Raw genomic sequence first — 19,587 nt, 5'->3', positions numbered from 1 at the left:
CAGTACTATTAATTGACAGAACTAACCCAGATCCCAGTGATTCCAAGCAGCAGGCTTTCTCATCCTTCCTGTAACTTATCACTCTATTAGCAGTAAGGATCCTCCTGTAATGGGTGTGGAGATCCAAACTGAAATCTGGAATAGCTTTCTGCAAACTAAGATCTGCAAATCCAGGTAGGTGTAAATGCAAATCTAGATTCCCTACAGACTTACCCAGGGGCCTGCATTTGCACCTTAATGCAGAATAAAAACAGCATAGACTACATTTAAAATATCTTTATATTCTGTAAAGCTGAGCTTAATTTAAGAATAATTTTAAAAAAAAACAGATGATAGGGAACAGTATATCAAACTATTCAAGTACAGCTTGGCCATCAGTAAGTCTTATTGGCATTCTTCTATTCGTCTGCCCAGTGGCAAAGGACATTACTGAAGGTCTGTGCTCAAGTTTAGGCTCTTTTAGAATGGCAATTGATTATGTAGAAAATCAACTAGTTAACTTCAGTGGTGAAGTGGCACTCTGAAGTCCACCAAAATGCTGTCCTCAACTGCAAAATGTTAATTTGTTATAGGAAGGTATCATACATCCTGAGCAAACAGGAACAATCTTCAGATGGTGAAAGAAATTACTCCAAAACAATTCAAACATGGAAATTTTTATGTATCATACCCACCTCGGACCACAGTGCAAGGCTTTGTGAACCACAATGAAATTAATTGTAATTAATTGTGATAGTAGCTGTTCTGCCTTCTCAAGTGATATATATATACACATTTCTACAGCAAAACAAGTCCTTTTTCAAATGTTCTGCAGACCACTGAACAACGTAACTGAAGGGTTTTTTCCAAACTAGGTCTTCTGAATTGTCACATTTGTTAACTGTATGATTTTACCTAGCTATTACATATATACATATACTCACACATATATTTATGAGACACAACAGTTTCTGCATAGAACGATTCTTTTCATTTCCTGCATTTTACCTACTACTCAGAAAACCTACCTCTCTCCAGATTGTTTGCGCACATACCAGCATGTACACAAACGATCTCTAGCCTGATTACCAAATACCAGGAAGATTCTGCAGCAATAGGTGTGTGTCAGCCTAAAGCCAGCAAAGCCTCATAGAGAATCAAGGCATTAGGTAGTTAGTCCATAGGGATAATATGCTTTAAGATTTCCGAGCTTACGAAAATTAAGACCAAAAATTGTTAAAAGCACATCTCTTTCCACTGACTGATGCACGTACAGCCTGGAAATTTCTCATCTAGGTTTCACTTGTTTTTCACATTCTGACCCTTGCAAAGGGGCTAAGAGTAGTGTTGAAGAACCAGCTTAGTGTTCCACTGTCCCACTCCCAGAGATGCTGGATTCCAACAACCAATGGACTTCTCAATTACAACCATCAAAAGACCATATGATCCCTTCATCATCAAAGGAAATTCCCAAAGCTGCGGAGAATGGACTATTAGGTCAGAAGATATTCTGCACAAAATACAAAGATAGCAAAGTACATTCTCCATCTCATTTATTAATACTGCTACTCACTTTGCTGTGTCCCAGTTTTTCAGCCACCAGCAATCAGAATTCAGTATAGCTGATAAAAAAGCAAATGTATGTCATACAAACCAGGAAGTTCCAGTCATATTAGGAGAATGAACAATCCCTTTCCTGCACAGGAATTCTCTTCAAGAAGCTTAGAAAGGATCCGAGACACAAATAAGATCACTAAGCACAAGAATTTGGACTTACTTCTGGGATTACATGTTAACTCATTTCAAAAACTTCATTTCAAAAACTTAAAATTTTCATGGCATATGTGTGTTCTTTTCTATGCACATTCTCTGGTGGTGAATATTAATAAATGGAGCTTTCAGCTGGCACAAGGAGAGCACTGACAGAGGCTCCTTCTATTACCTGTGGGAGATTCATATGGATATGATTATTTCCAAGTTTTTTAACCTCTGATTCACATCAATTTGACTTCTAGGCTCCAAATTTGCTAGAAAGCTTGTCTACCTTTCTAGTAACTTTGGAGTCTAGTAGTCAAATTGATGTGAATTACATTGTTTTATTCTTAATTAAGAAATAAAAGATGAAAAGATTATGATAGCCCAGAACACGTTTGAGTCCTCCTTTTAAGACTGATTTTACTAGTAACGATATTAAGCAATTACATAATAAATTTTATTGAGAGAATTCCTCAGAATTTGTATTAGTTGTTCTTTTATATCTAGTTCTCTTAATAGGAACACCTACACAGCATGGCAACATGTTACAACTTTCAAATCGGATATTAAAAGATTATATCTAAAGTCAGCAAATAAGCAAGCATTGAATGTGAACTGGCCATGGACACACACCTCCACTGACACAACATAACATACTGCTGACACAAGCTCTGAATTCATTCTAGAAAGCAACAATATTTTGTGCAAGTCTCAGCCTTTGTGCTCCAGAGAAACAAAACCATGTAGGTTTAATCACTGCCAAGCCACGGTTCAGGCAGCTGCTGAGGCTGAAGTACACAGTCCAGCTAACTGTGTGCTGACCAGACTACTGATAGCCACCAAATTCATAGACAAAAAGCCCACCTTCTGTGACAGGGAAATCCTTCCTCTCCTATTCCAGTGACACCTGTAGTCCTGAATGACTTAATCCAAGATAAACCAAATATCTGTCTATAAGCACTGTTGTCTATGTTCACTGTATTATGTATCGTCTATGTTCATCGTTGTGTTACTAAATAGTAGGACAGCAGTGCAATCTAATATTCCATAATATCACAGTTGTCCAAAGCAGCAGCAATATCCTTAAAGTACTTTTTTTTCATTTTCTTTTTAAAAAAAATATTCTGGACTCTATGTAAATATATTTATATATACACATGTACACACACACATATATATATGAGGGAAGTACTGCATAAGGTAGAAGTACCAGGGTGTCTCTCATCTGAATTCTAACACCAGGATTGCATGTGGGAAAATTCTGAGCTATGCCTTTAGCAATTTAAAAGACGAATTTATTTTTCTTTCCTGGAAAGGTAACATGCATTAAAGGAAGTTAAGCAGTTGAAGCTTCAAAGTCACTTAGAGAAAAAGTTTTAAAAAGATATCTAAGAGACCTACAGAAATGAGATTTATAGGTTTAAAAAAACCATGATACTGAATGCCTGCTTCTCTGACAGCCATGAGTTTTGTCATCATTTCTAATTCGAAGGTTTTTACTCACACTGTCTGCTGATTTGACAGCACTTTTTGTGTCAGGTAAAAGGCAGTGCTAAAACTTGTCAAGACAATCAAGAGCCAATTTAAAATGTGTGTACAAACAATAAAAAAAAACTAATTCAAGAAGTTGCATACACCAAACTGGGAAAACAACTTGCATTCAGATACGTGATTATTTGTTGCAAGAAATCATCTAAATGAGGCTTCAAGACTGAGGCATTCAAAGAATTGCATTCTTCAGGAAGCAGAAAGGAAATGTCTTGGACAAACAAGCTGCTTCCAGACTTCTGGAAATGAGTTATAATAAGAACATAAGGAGACTAAACTTACCTGCAGATATACAAGAAACATACAAGGAGTTTAAGTTTTTAATGAAAACCAGAAATAATGAAAATTCTGAGCTTAATTTGCACAACTGGAAAGAATGACACATAATAATTTGACATTATAGCAATAAAGTCAACTGCTTTAGTGTGGGGGTTGGACTAGATGGTCTCTAAAGGTGTCTTCGAATCCCTGCCATTCTATGGTTCTATGATACTGTGTTGATGTATACATGAGTCCATCCTCCATAAAGGTCCACAGAGAGAGGGGCAACTCCATTAACTGGCACACAGAGTAAGGCTCCAAACAAGCCCTTATTCATGCTGTCCTTCTCGTACTTTTTACGGTACAAGTGAGTTTCCTGGTTAAACAACACACAGTTATTCTGCCTGACAAGCAATAGCATACTAAACGCAAAGGGGCAAACATTTATGTTACAAAAGCTTTAGACATTCTGTCTGTGAGAGAATCTACCAAAATACATATGGTCTGTTTGTTCTATACATAGAAACTGAACAGGAACTTAGCTATCTTGGAAGAAGGAAAACTTGTAAATTAGAAGGCAATCCTAAAGAAAAAAAAAACTGTTGAAGAAATAGAATAACTTGAACACAAGTTTCACAGAAAGGCACTCTAACAGAAGTCCACACTATAATAAGATCACTGTCCCTTTGACAAGGTTCTTCAACGGGAGCCTCCAGCACCAGAGAAGGACTCTGCCGCCACTTGCAAGGCTTAACTATTATTTCTGGGCTCTTGTTTTTTTAGTAAAATGGATCAAGCTGATGGGGAAAAAATAATTTTCATTCCCATTTAGACTATTTCACATCCTAAGCACTCATAGAAATTTGTCTGACTACAGCGTAACATACCTTTTTAGCAGCAACTTAGCCTTTATTCAAAAATCTCTGGTTTGAATCTTTTTGCAGAGAGGCAGCATGGGAACTCCTACATATTTGTAAGAGACATTCCATGACTGAACATACCCTTTCATAACTACTTTTATTCATAGGTTTTGAAACTCCTAACTTATCATAATACAGATCAACATTTTTTTAAGAGCAGGGTTAATGTACAGGTAAAAAAAAACACTCATAAAAAAATATGAAAGACATTAGTAGAGTTTGGCAAAATGGGGGTAAAAAGCCCTCACAGGGCAACAGTGTTTTAAACTATTTAGATTTTCAAGCAAATTCTAATTGCTTGACTGCAATCTTGTTTGTATCTCTAGTTAAACCAATGTAGTTTATGTTTTGTAGCTGCTAAGGCAAGTTGGAACCAAAACACTGCTAGACTGAAGGTAACTTGAAAACAGATATCCTGCACAGTGCTGGCAAAAGTTATGTCGCCAAAACACAACACTCAGGTCTCAATATTCCTAAAGTATCATGGATTGATACTTTCCTTTGTCCACTTAAGGAGAATATACAACTTTCCCTTGTGATGTTGAAACTGAAGGATGTGAAACTTACATGTGTAAGTTTCTTCAGCCAGGGCCTTCAGCCCTCAGTGTCACTCCCACTGTTTGAGGTGACTGCAGGCAGGTTCCAGACACTGCAGGAGAGGAGGGTTTTTGCCAACAACATTAAAGCTGTGCCAGAGTTGTTGAATACTCCATCAGTTTACTTCAAGAAGGGTAATTCCCATCTCACTGCTTTCACTGTTTGCTGGTATAAATTGGGAATGACTCAAGCACTATACTTTTCCTGCTCTGCAGTTCAGTGAGACGAAACACCCTACAAAGAGGGAGCTTCTGTTTCTCTTTCTTCCTAAGAAGAAATTAAAACTTAGTTTATTATATTTAAATTTGAATCTTGAGAAAATTATTGAGCTGCATACACTTCATATACTGAAGAAGGGCATGAATATGACTTCATAAAATTGCCTTTTTTTAAAAATCTAAAAGACACAGATACTCATTCTGATGAAATGAGTAGGATTTCTCTTGAGTTTAAATGCAGTGAAAAGGGTATTTTGTTTTCCACCTTGCATTGAATTGGCCCTTGTAGGCAAATTGCCTGAATAAACCCTGCTTGTTGGATGATAATTAAATGAGCTCGGGGAATTTTGCCAGTTCCAGGTGTTCAGGAGTTGGGAAAAAATAACATCTGTTCTCATCAAACAACAGAAAGGCAAGTTCAAAGTCAATCAATAGATTTGTAGCATGAACATTAAACAGAAAGTAAAAGAGATATATTAAAAATTCTTTAGTAAAAAGTAAAAACAGGCTTGTTTTATTAGCTTAATGTAGCAAAGCTAAGCTGCTACATCCTATGTTGTTATTTTATCCTTTTTTTTCTGTCATAGCTTGCATTGTCACAATTTGACGTTGTGGCTAAAACTCTCACATGTTCATTGTAAAAACAGCCAATTAAAGGCTACAAACTGACATGCAAGAACAGCCTGGCTTAGCTAAGTGCTTGCTAAGCACATGTTTTGAAAATAGACAGCAGAAACCACACTGCTAAGTATTTGCCATTGCCTGTAATTTGACATAGTATTTTACATAACTCCTTTAACAATTACATTAGATTTCATAATTATGGATCCTCTGACCCTTCTTTCCCATCCCCTTCATTGTGCTTCAGACTCGGGTGCTTACATGGTGGTATGAGAAAAGTAACTCCACAGATGTGAGGCAATTAAGAGACACCCTTCCTGATCCTGACCCAGCCAGTGGGTATCCAGGGCAGAACTCTGAGGCAGCAGAGGGAACAGAAGAAATCAGTTACTGGGTTCCGCACAGATCATCCTCCTCACTTCCAAGCCCCACAATAGCTCAGACATATGAATTACGGCAGTATGGCAATGACAGCAAGTTATGAAAGTCAAACAGAGGAAAGAATTTAGAGCAAGAACTTTAAATATATTCACACTGACTGAGAACTCAGTCCAAGGACTCTATATATCGAAAGACTACAATCCAAAAAAATAACATTGATCGTTATATTACAGTTTTTAAGGGAAAATGTCAAGACACAACAACTACCATGACTTTCTCATTCTCACTTTCGCATACAGACCTCATATCTTTTTAGTAGCAGAGAGGGTGAGCATATGTCCATAGGTGGCTTTACTACTTAAAGTTTGTCTTAGCTGGACAGTTACAATGATAATCCAAGTACTGGAAAAGCAAATATCCGGAATTCTCTTCCATTTAATCTGTGCCAACACACACAGCATTGATTAATCCTTCCTCCCTGTACCTTCTTTCCCTAGGGCAGCTAATCAACTTTTTATGGAAGTTACATGGCATTCTTACTTGGAAAAAAATGCCACAAGAACTAGGTTAAATGCACAAGCTCTTTGTCTTAACCTGCCAAGAAACGTATTCCCTGTTGTTGTCCCAACACTGCAAACGTACTGAGAGTTCTTATTCGTATAGGCATGTTCTCAGCTTCAGCAGTGCCAGTCGCAGCCTCAAAGCTGCTCACACAAATACAGTAACAAAATGTAATCAGAAAAGAACTGGTAAGTAAAGCAAAGTTTTTTTAAAAAAGCACTCTCCATGATCATGCCAGTTTTATATGTACCATCTTATTGTGTTTACAAAACTCAGAGAGATGGGGATTACTCTGTAACCTACACTTCTGTCCACAGTGACTGCCACTGTCATGCTTCACTGCTGATGTGGGCAGAACGAGTACTTTGAGCTGAAGAGCTGAATATCCATTGATTCCCATAGAACTGATGCAAGTGGTAAACACACAGCCACATGGGACACGCTTGGAACGGCATCTTTACATCATCTGGGACCTGGGTGCTTTTTGCCAGTCAGGGTCTCTTTCTCCAGGGTATGAAGACAATACTGGTATTTGATCAAGTGCTTGACTGCAACCCTTTTTCAGACTACAGCTCAAGGTTTTGTTTTCATCTCAGAACACAAAGAGGAACATTCCTTGAAATATATTTAGACAAAACTTTTTTTTTTAAAACGTTAATTTTCAGGAATGTTGCCAATCCACTTCTAGCAGATGATTTACTATTTAATGTCTCTAGGCAAGGCAGAAAAGCTTTAATCAATATAATCAAAAGAAATGTTGAGAAACTACATGCAGTTTTACTAAATCAAAGGCATTTCCTATATATTGTCAAGCAGACAAAAACATATTGACATGTTGTTACTGCAAGGAGACAAGGAATGTTTCACATATTATGACATTAAATTTTCTTCCACATGTTGTCAAGTCTCTAGGCTTCCTCATAACAAGGAATTTTACCCTTTCATCAATTTAAAAATTCTCCAGCAGCTTATATCTTCATCATGAAAAAAAGAACCCAGGGCCAAACAATCCAAAATCTACATGCAAGAGCTAGAAGCTGCAACATAAAAAGCTTTACTTTTGCTTACTTCTTCAAATGAGAAATCAATAGTGTGGCTCCCCATTCCCTCTATGAGCCAGTATCCTTCCTGCTCCTACAGCAGTCAATCACCCTGAAAACACTCTCCACTAGTAAGGGATGAAATGTGCAGGGCTCACTCTAGCCATCAGCTAGTACTCAGCTACAGCAGTTAGCACTAATGTCTGTCTGAACATCCAATTCTGATGCACTTTAAGCAATACTACTGTCCTTTGCATTTCCAGACTTGCCAGTCTTTTCCTGCTGCCACCATACTGAGATATTACACAAACATGGTCCCATGTACTCTAATCAAGATCTTGTTTCATTGCTTATGAATTTGCACATTTACACACTCTTCCACATCAGCTGGTATGAGGCAATGGTGAGGATTCTTCCTGATATCAAGATAAGACATGTGGATACTTAGTGTAAAACAAACACATACATTTATATAGATCAAAGTTATTGTTATATAAATAGTATCTATTAAATATTTGTGTATCTATTTCCATATTTATTCACATGCAAAATTTTTCTCAGTACTTAAATGAAAATGGTAATAGAATTAGCACTAGGAAGGTCCTTCTAAACTAGTTTCATGTAAGAAAGACATAAGCTGTGCTGAAAAAACAATCTATGTTGATACAGTGGCATTTATATGAAATATAACAATATATCATAGAGATTAAAATGTTTATATACCAAAAGCATTCCTGTTACAATGCCTACATATAGAGAAATGAAAGCTGCAAATGAGAATGATCTATCCAAACATTAAGTCTTCTGTTGTCATTTTGCTGCTGCTTTTTCTGGCCTTGCTGCTTTTAGTGCATAAATTCACTAGTCTTCCTGGCATTAAGCACAGCTTTATACATCCTTTTGGAACTTGAGAGATTTTTTTTCTATTGTTGATTTGCTTGTTTTATGTCTAACAGTTTGAAATTAATTTTAAACTCATACAGCTTTATAACCATAAGAAAATATAAGCTAAACACGAGCTTAAAATATCTCATTTAATTACATCTAAGTTTAATGATGTCATAATCCTTTACAGCTGACATGACGCTGTAAAGTCAGAGTACTAACTCTACTGCCTCTTGAAATACCAAGATCAAAAAAAACCAATACATGATTATAATGTTGGAGATCAATACCAATACCATTTTCATTCCAAGATCAGTATTTTCCGTATAATAGTCTGACTGTATGCAAGCCAAATATTTCTTATTTCATTAAAGAGACTACATGTTTTAAATGGTCTATATAAACTAAATTAAATAGACTGATGTTGTCACCTGATCTAGGTGGACCTGCTTTGGCAGAGGGGTTGGACTAGATGATCTCTAAAGGTCCCTTCCAACTCTTACCATTCTATGATTCTATGAAGTTTCTCATTTTTGAATGCTAGATTTTGTTTTAATTAACCAGCAAATATTTGTAATAACCTATGAGACGTGAAACTGGTTTTGAGAGTGACAAAACAGTAAAAGGCTCTCAGAATAGCATCAGAAATGGTGTGTTGCTTCTTTCCAGTCCATGGAAACTCAATAGCACTAGTTTCACCAGTTTCAATAATCCTAGTGGAAACACAACAGTTTACACACAGTAACTGTAGTTTCATGTTGACCAAAAGGGGATAAAAAAAATCAGGTACTCTTATGCAGCCTTCAGCCTTTTCTATACTTTTCTCTTCCCTGACTCTCTTCATTCTCCAAGTTGCTCCACATGAACACATCATCTAGTCAGAAATACCACAGAAATTACAACATACTACTCCCCCACTCTTCACTTGAGCAACTTTAAATATTCCTGTTAGTACAAGTAGAAAAGTGAAATACTGGCATCATGTGATCATGCAATATACAGCTGGTAAAACTATAAATACCTCAGAGAAAAACAAACAAATAGAACAAAATTAATTTTAAAACTATTCTGTGTTCTCTTCTGCAAGCATTCTGTGCACAGAGAAATCCCAAAAGGTGTTTTCTCTAACCTTAACTTCATTGCATTGATAATCCTGTAATAGATGGGTACAGACTCACTGAGTCTGATGTGCAGGAAAACTTTATCTGTCAGTTTTTCTTTTACCTACGGCATGCCAAACCTTTTTGTAAAGCCTTTGGCAAGTCATGACTGGATGCAGAAAGAAAAGCTTCAAAAGAATCTGAATCTACCATGAAAGCAGGGACACGTAATTCACTGCACTAGTTGGAAGATTCATGGAATAGACCTCTAGCTAGATCCAGATTATGTATGGGCAAATAACAGGCTAAAACTCTATATTATCTTCCTAAAATGAAGACTAGAATGATCATTTATCTATGAAGAAAAAAACAGAAATAGTATCTCTTTTTCTTATATTCTTCAGAAAGCTTCTTATAGAAATCCTCTTTTCTCAGAGATCACCTGTGACAGCTCTAATAAAAGGAAAATTGAAACATTCATGTTTAAAGTACGCATTTTGATTTAGAAGGTAGGAAATAGCAAAACCAAAACTACAACACGATTTCCACACCCCCACTGACACTACTGACACAAGGTCACTGAGATACTAGCAGAGAATTAGGCAAATATGTGGTATTTAAGATGTGCAAATTATAACATGCATGTTGGGGAGATACCTAGTCTCCTATTTCAGAGCTTATGTCAGTCTCAAATTTGTACCAGTGAGGCCAAGATCTGCAGTGGGAGAAGAAACATGGCTACTACATGACATTGTGACATTTGCCTACTGCAGGATTCACACATTCTCTGGGCTGTTGCTAATTGGAGAGGAGAAAACCTTTTGTCTGATTCATCTGAGCGACCCCATCAGAGTGTCAAACCTACCACCAACAGTCTGCATAGATTTGGCCATATCAATTCTTTATATCCCTCTCCTCTGCCCAGCTCCTGCAGACCTTATGCATGGAGACTAAGATCTCTGAGTCAAGGGTTCTGCTAGATATTTGCACAGCACTGATCACAAGACAGCTGGGATTTCAGCTAGCTGCCACAGTATTATTGTGATAGAAATAACACATTTTCAAAATTATATAATTTGAGGATATATTAAGAATCCATTATGGACTTGAAAAGACATATTCTGGCATTTCAAAGGCAGGGAGTTTCAAGGTAGCAACCAGGACCTTCCATCTTCATATTATAAAAAAAAAAAAAAAGAACTCAGAATATTTATTTCTCATTTATTCATTTTCAAAGCCAAGTAAAGGAGGTGCTGAAGAGCTATAATAATTACAGTCAACGGTTTTGGCTCCTAAAGATCTCTGCCTTTGCCTCAGGAAACACAGGATATCATGTTAAAAATAGTACCTTGGTTAGAAAACACCAGTTGAGCAGAGAAAATTTATGAAGAAAACAAAACAAAAATGTTATACAGAGAACACATCTGCACTGCAGAATAGATTTCAAGATAACAGCAGCATGAAGACAGAATATTAAGTTTCAGGTACCCAGCAATTTCAGTGTCTACTCAGTGTATCTGTCCACATTGTCTCACCAAACAGCCTGTTACTGAGCTCAAGTTGCTAAAAGAAAAGAGCCCAAAGATTTCTAAAGGAGCTACAGAGGCAGCACTGGAAGGTCAAGGGCAGGACAGAAAACATCCCTTCACAGGTGATGGAAGTGCTATTGGATTCTGATCATACTATGGTGTAGTGAACAAAACAAGGAAGGTAAGACATTATTAAATATTAAAAAAAGAGACAAAAGGAACATAATATAGCAAATAAATGAAATTATTTCCCCTCAGAGGAGGCGTGACTTTTCACTTTTTGCATTTTTTCATTAGATAAAAATTTAACTTCATTCAAGAATTTTGCTAGTTGTGGACCAGTATATCACTTCTTATCAGCTGTCACACAATATCTGCTCTAGACTCAGAACAATCCCAAAACACCACAGCAAGCTGTACTAAGCCCAGTCTCCAATCTCTGGGCCAGGCACAGCTAACAGCGTAATCTTACACCTGCAATAAATGAGGACAGCTGTTAACCAACTAAAGATGATTCATGTCATGCTATGTCTCTTGCCATACTCCATACATTAACAGCTGCTGATGAAGTTTCTGGGCTGTTCTAGTGGCAATCAAAGGTTCCCCATCATTCTTGAGGAGGCAGCTAAACCTTCCTCACAACTGCCATCACTGTCTCAAGATCCAAATCTCATACATTTTTTAATCACCACAGATTTTCTTTACTTATCATATCCCTAACATTCAGACAGCTAATATTAGCTTATCCCATCAGACTACAGCTTATACATCTTTTCAAAGTATAACATTGATGACAAAACCTTTCTGTTGAACACAGAATTAAGTTAGACTGCTCTTTGGCTTATCACAGGCCAGGAAGCTATGTTAGGTAGAGGCAGGCAACAACCCCAAACTTTTGGCCCTACAGACAAGGGAGAAATCACACAGCCCATGCCAGGCTCACTGATAAACAAGTGATTGTAGTCTCTTTTTATAATATAAAACAAAGCCTCATATTTTGCACACAACCACTTGCAGGTCTAGATCCTGTACTACTGGATGCAGAATACTAGACTCTTTCATAAACACTCAGCTCATGCTGACAAACAAACAATACGTTGGCATGTGATTCTAGAGTTTGGTCCTGTCCTGGAAAAATAGAGTATTATTAGTATCTGGGAGTCACCTCTGGAAACACAGTCTTGAACCCGAGGTACAAAAACATTCTTGAAGTTGTTTCAGAAATACAGAGAGTGTATCTTGTGTACAGATACAGTCATCTCTTTCTGACCCAGTAATCAGAACAGACATATCACATCATACAGTGACCTCAGCATCAGGCTCCCCTGAGCAAAGGCTCTTTTGAGTTTTAAGCCATGACAGAAATCTCACCTCCCAATGATCTCTTTGCCTGTCCTTGTATGCACAACAGTTAATTGGCAGATCACAACCAACCCCAGGCCACAGTTCGGCCAAGTGAAAGAGTACACTAGGCTGCTAAGGCAGATATTGCCATGAGAGAGCATGACACCATAACCAAGCTGATCTCACATAATAGACAATTCCCAGCAGCTATGTGTAGGTCTTCCTTTGTGTTTCTTCTCATACGTATTTATTTGTATTTTGGTCATGTAGATAAAATCATTCTTTAGTACTAAAATGGGCATAACAGTCAGGCGGAAAGTCAAAAGACCTAAGTTTGAATCTGCACAGTTGCAGGTTGCTTGTGTCAACCTGAACGACGTTTTCCAAAGTGATACCTAGGCTGAAAATGAAGCACTGAATGGAGGCCAGAACTTAAGCAGAATAGCTATCTCCATCTCCAAACAGGCCATAAATCATCTGCATAAGGACCGTAGTACACAATCTGCTCTTTCCACTGAAGCTGGGCCATTATGCAGAGATCAAGGTCAACAAAAATGAACTTTTTCAGAGAAAAAAGGCAAAATTCTCTAGCTCAGCAATAAGAGAAGTGGTGGAGGGCACAGTAGTCAGTTTCCAGCCTCTGCCACTGATTCACTTTTTAATCTTTTGTTCAAAACTTTCATGTGAACTACAGAAGTGGTCTAGATTGAAGGAAACTGAATCCTGGTCAATCCCCTGTCCAACTACAAAGCTACCATTCTCTCTCACTTGGTATCCAAATAAACATTGTCTACTTTGAGTCACAAACACCAAAATCTCAAAAAAAAAAAATCTAACTCAAAATCAAAAACATTGTATAAATCTGAAGAAAACAGATAGAAGAAAATTAAAGATCTTTAAAGCACAAAAATGTTAAGTTTAGTAGTAGTAATAATAAACTACCAGGTTGTAGTCAACATAATCAACATCAAGTCTTCTGTAGATGGTCCTTGAATTAGCTTCACCCCCAGCAACACTCAAAAATTTACTGTGATTTAAGTCATTCAGCCTAAATTACTATATGAAAGTTTTCTTTAGTGGACCCATTCCTAAACACGGAAGAACATGAAAGTTAAATTCAAATTAATGTTCACTGATATGCAGCAATCTAGAATGCCTTGAGAAGTCACTGTCTAAAGAGAAAAAATAATGGGATTAATCCTGTATGTCTTTCATATCCAAGGAGTTCCTTCCCTCACAATTAGTTACATTGGGACCACAGTCCCTTTGCTTGTACAGAGACTGTGAATATAGGGCCCTCAGTAGTGGAGTAAGAGCTGTGTTCCTAGGGCTACTGTCTACTGCTGAGTTGTTTCTCAGTAGAATAAATACACTGCATAGAGTGATAAACATGCCTAATTGCTTTGGATCTTGAGGGAAATAAGCTGGGTAGATTTACCAATTAATTATTCCCAAAAGAAAAGTATCAGAAGAGTAAGAAACATGGTGGAGTGGTCATGCAAATCCTAGCGAGCCTGACTTTATGGAACTCAGCTGCAAAGGACAGCTATCACAAATCAGAGGTTTATATACTACATTCTTCCTTGTGTTTGAGATGAAGAAATAAATAAAGGGTAGATATCAAACACAGAATTTACTAATCCAAATGTTTAGATGGCTACAACTAAGAATCTGGGTTGACAGTACTCCCAAAAATCAAAATATCCAATTTCTGAAAGCAAATCATTCCAGCCTAACACTTGTCCAAGACACGGGGAATGAATCACATGCTGGAGATCTCTCTCTTCCCCAGCCGACCACAGACAGTGATTAGATATTCAACTCTGGGATAGCTAACATCAGCTAAAGCAAATCCACAGAGCAAATCATTCTAAGCAGCCAGTTGAGAGATACTTCTCCTCCTATTTTATGAATTCTGTTTAGGTCCCAACAGAATTAATGTCTAGGAGGTGGGGGGGAGTGTCGGAGACGGCATGGAAGCAAGTTCATTTCATAGTCTACAATCTTTCAAAATAACTCTGGAATGCAAACATCATCTGATTAAAACTAGGAAGGCTGAAAAATATTAAAATGACTAAGACAAACAGGATGGCACACATGAGGTGTTTGAAGTGATATCGGCTTAACCATAGCATAACTACTCAAGATTATAACTCATCAGCTGTGACAGCCTAAAACTAGGCTGCAGAAAACAATAAATCGCTCCCTTCTTGTAGTTTTTCCTCTTGTCATTGTTACAAAGTAAGTATCTGATTAAAAGCAGCCTGCCTGCTCACATGATCTTCCAACTGCACATGCAACTTAGGGCAGTTTTTTAGTGACAGAGCCAATGCATGATGCATTATTAATATGAACAATGTGTTGCCATCTACGTAAAGCACTCTTGTATTGATTTTAATAAAATGAGAGTGTTTGGGGGTTTTTTGACCAGTATGTTCCTTGTGAACTCCACCGAACATGCTGTTTTCTAATACCTTTGGGAATAATTTATTTCAAATCTAAGGCTGAAACCACAGATACTTCATTTAACACAACGTTAATTAACCTTCGTCCCTTGAAGTATACAGAGCTCAATAGTTCTAGATTATACATGTGCCACACACTTTTGTTAGTCATGGAAGAAAGAACTGCATTGTTCATAAAAGTATCCATATCTGGTCTTTTCTCAGTTTCTTTCACACATAAAAACATATACAATTCATCTTGGGAAAAAAACAAATAATCCACATCAGGTTGTTTGCAAACTCAAAAGGATGTGGAAATGAAAAGTTTCAGTGGGTTGCCTACTCACATAACATGTATGCCTCCTACTAAGGATTTGGGGTGGGCAGGGGTGGAATCTCTTTAGTACTAGCCAGGCAGGTAAAGATAACATGATTTGACCAAAACCATCTTGTAAATTGTAGGAGGCCACAAGCCAAGAATTCAAAATTCCCAGGCTCCAGTTCCAGCATCAGGCTTCCACTCCACAAAATACATCTTTCTGTGGTCCATACTTCTCAACTAGATTGCAAGACTGCCAATCCTGCCCCAAAGTACCTTCCACAGAAGTCAGCATACAGATGCTCGACTCATGCACAGCATGTCCATAGGGTACACAACATAAATTACAAGCGCCATATCAGCAGAACAGATACACATGCGCTCGTTCCATTTCTAGCACCCAGAAAAAGTGTACAGAGAAATCAGTACCCTTCAACATCTACAGAAGTGTGACTACACAGAGGTGTAAGATGTGCAATATGTCAGGTACATACTTGTGCATTCAAACTTTTCCATTCTTGGCCGATGTCAGCATTTCCATACCATTCCTTCCAAACACAGGACATACACAATTTCCTTCTCCCTGAACTTATCTGGAAACCCATTTTCCTGCCATGAAAATGTCTTTTTTAAAAGGATTTTATATGAAGGCATCTCTTCTTCTCATTTCAAGGACACCTGATAGAATATTACAAGACTGCAATTTATATGCTAACGGAATTCCCAGATGGCATCTAATTAAACAACTCAATCAGAAAACAAATTAAAATGAAATATTAACATTGCCCCATGTGTAAAATGAAGCAGATAAAGCTCTCTGGAATTTGCAGAATATCCTATGGAATGCAATTCTATTTCCTGTGCTGATTTCATGCCTGTTCAGCACTGCAGAACATCTGAGATATTGACACCTCTCTCCAACATAAAGCAGAAATGGTCCAAGGAAAAGTTTAGTAACAAACTACAGATAATGCTTATCACCTTGTCCAGAACCTCGGTTATTACTATTTGGAAAGTAAAAGCACTGAAAATCCACTCAGGGATAATGATCTGTGATTTTTATTTAGTTTATTTATCTTAAGGAGTAAGTGGTTTCAATGCAGTATGAGAACTAACTTCACAAACTTCTATTTTTCCCCCCTAAAAATATTTCAGTACTTATTACCAAACTGTTCACCAAATTATTTTTTGAAGACTCTCTTCAACTTTCATATCAATGTTATTTAAGGAAAATACCTTCTGGTTTGGTTTATGTGTAGTCACAAAAGTCACAAAAAAGGTTTATGCTTTAATGCATGCTAAACTCTCCCTTGATTTAAGCATACCTTTCTCCAATACTCTTGAGAACCACTGAACCAAAGGAACATGCTGACATAGTTATTTTACTTGAAAAAAATAGTGTTTGAGCTTCACATCAACAAACCCGAAGGAGTTATGCTCCAAATTCATATGGAAAGTCACATCATTTCATGCATCTAACTCTTAACAGCACTTTTTGAAAAATCCTTGCCTTCATCCATGCTTCCACAGTGCACTCCACTGGCACACACACAAGAATATATCTCCCTTTAAAACCACATTCCAGGAATTAGGGGAAACTTAAGGACTGCATAAGAGAACTTAAGACTTGCAGGAGCTGCTATAACTCATCCTCCAGGGGGAAAAACAACCAAACAAAAAAAAAGAAGTATTTTACCAATTTACCCAAGATGACAAGACTATCTGAGAAATGAAGGCATATGCAAATGGAATGGTATGTGTCATATTTTAAAATATATTAGCACAAGTTGTAGCAAAGTAACTCTGCTTTAATAGTGCTGTAAATTTATGAGTATTGACAGGCAGGGGAAGCTCAATTTATACAGGATTAGCCACCTCCCTGCTCCACCTTTGTCCATATTCCCACAAGATCAGTTGTCCAAAGCTTTGTGGAAGCAGCAGCAGGTATCATTTACCAGATAGTTTGCTCTTCCTTTTCAGATTTAGGAGAGACTGTAATTGGGATTTGAACATTCAGTAGACTTCAAGCAGAAACAGAGAAAGATGATACCTCTAGATTTTGAAAGAGCTCTCACCTACTCCCACCTTCAGCCTCCTTACTATCCAACCCACTTAGCAAACTGAGAGGACTATAGGATGCCATGCAGATGATCAAAATAGGAAAGAAGATACCAAAGATCACCCAGCAAAGCAAAGTCATGCAAAACTCAAAACTCCCAGGAAATAACCATATTCACCTCCACTGCTTGCCCACTTCAACCTTTCTCCCAGAGCTCCCATTACAAGGAGATTGAATTAAAAAGGCGTTACACAAATGAGACTGCCCCAGTTATAATCCCAAGTGGCTCCCTGAACTACAGCAGCACTAGGGGAAAACCTTGAGCACACTCAGGCACAGACTCTCATCAAGGATTACCAGAGTCAGGTTTACGGGGTAAAGAGAAGCAACCCATTTCGCCCCTCCTCCTCCCTCCCCCCCCAAAAACAAACCCCAAACCCCACATTAATACAAAACAATGACCGTAAAAGCAAGATGGGAAGAGGCTTCCCTGCTCTTCGCGCCGAGCCCTCCCCGCGGACCCCCTACTTCAGCAAGACACAGACAGATGGGAAGCTGAGACCAGGTTTATTACAGCACCAGGCCGAGCCCAGGACGGCGGGGCTACCGTTGCCGCTGCCCAGCGCCGGGGGCTCGGACCGAGCCGCCCCCGAGTCCTCCGCCGCCCGGCCCGCCCCGGCACCAAGCGCCCGGCGCTCGCGGCCCGCTCTCCGCGGCGCGGGGGCGGCTTCTCGCGGCCGGCGGCCCCCGCTCGCCGCCCCGGGAGGGGGGAGGTTGAAAGAGAGGGAGAGGAGCGTGGCGGGTGCCCCCCGCGCCGCCCGCCTCCGCCGCTCCTCTCGCCAGGCAGCGGGAGGGGACCGCCGGGGGCTCCCACACGCACCGCAGCCTCCGGCTCTTCCCGGCTGAGGAATGGCTCTCCCCGATCGCGACAGAAATGTCACACGCACACAACACAAACGCGGCGGGAGGGGATGCAGCCTGCACGCGGCCAGCGCCGGGCTGGGGAGGGAGAGCAAGCGGGGGGTAAGGTGGTACCTTGGATGTGCTGCTTGATGACATTTTCCAAATGGTCCAGCCTTTCTATAATCCTTAAAGTGTCCCCTTTGTCTTCCTCTAACTTTTTTTCTGATATTGGCTCCTGCACTTTCACATAAACATTGGCAATGTAGTTGGTGACCCAGCCCACGTACAGCAGGCAGACGATGTTAGTCATTCCACTCAAAATCACGCAAGTGGACACTAAAGTTTTGGTTTTCCTGGTGCACACCATCCTGAGATCCCTCCATATAGCTCCAAAAATCCTGCGATCCAAAAAAGAAAAATAAACTGTGATGAAAATAAATCCTTTCCCCCCTTTCCCCGAAAAGGAGAGCACTCAGAAGTCAGTAAATTTCCATGCAAAAAGTTCTCTAATCCACAGAAAGAAAATATTTGTCGCCTACCTAGAAGGAGAGGTGGGGGCGAGGAGGGTTGATAATTAGAATCCTGGATTTTAGTACATTAAAATAGCTGAAACTTTGCGATAGCAGTGCCGGCAGCAGCCCAGCAAGGCGTGCCAGCCACCCGGCTGCCCGCTGGTATTAGGCACCGGCTCCTGCCACGGGCATCAAGGACGCGAGCAGCCAAGTGCCCAAGTGTTGCAAACTTTATTTCCTCCGACGCCGCTTCCCATTGCGACCGACCACAGCTCCAGAATCAGACCTCGGGAGCAGCTTGCCGGAGAGTGGGGCTTGCTCGGCCGCGGATTGACAGCCCCCTCCTCCAATAAAGAGCCTGCTCTGGCACGGAGGTTGCTGCCATCACCGTATGGCCGACGGGGACCCGCGCGGGGCGGGGTTACGCGGGGCCCACCTGCTCCTCACACACACACACACACGCGCGCTGGGGCCCCACCGCCGTGCTGCAAGCCGGGCCGGGAGGGCGGGGACGGCGGCCTCTGCTATTTCTGTAGCTGGCTGCAAAGAATTCCCAGCCTAGATGGGAAGCAGCGGCAGCCAGTTCCCGTCTGCTGCTAGGTGAACGCTCT

At 39.5% G+C, this 19,587-nt stretch overlaps 1 protein-coding gene across 2 annotated transcripts in view; it reads right to left on the bottom strand.

The window, feature by feature from the left end:
* Positions 1–19,377, bottom strand: part of GALNT18 (polypeptide N-acetylgalactosaminyltransferase 18) — a 224,753-nt gene extending 205,376 nt beyond the window's left edge. The window contains exons 1-2 of one of the 2 annotated variants that reach the window (XM_062000181.1): positions 19,004–19,377; positions 18,597–18,862 (exon numbers count right to left, since the gene is read on the bottom strand). In XM_062000181.1, coding sequence (XP_061856165.1) covers positions 18,597–18,831 — 235 coding nt within the window. In that variant the 5' untranslated portion in view covers positions 18,832–18,862; positions 19,004–19,377. The remainder of the gene's footprint in view (positions 1–18,596; positions 18,863–19,003) is intronic. The other variant, XM_062000180.1, reaches the window with a different exon arrangement.
* Between the last annotated feature and the right edge of the window lie 210 nt (positions 19,378–19,587).

Source organism: Colius striatus, chromosome 7 (assembly GCF_028858725.1).
Source record: "Colius striatus isolate bColStr4 chromosome 7, bColStr4.1.hap1, whole genome shotgun sequence".
Taxonomy (NCBI): Eukaryota; Metazoa; Chordata; class Aves; order Coliiformes; family Coliidae; genus Colius; species Colius striatus.
This window is presented reverse-complemented; position numbering and strand designations above follow the sequence as displayed.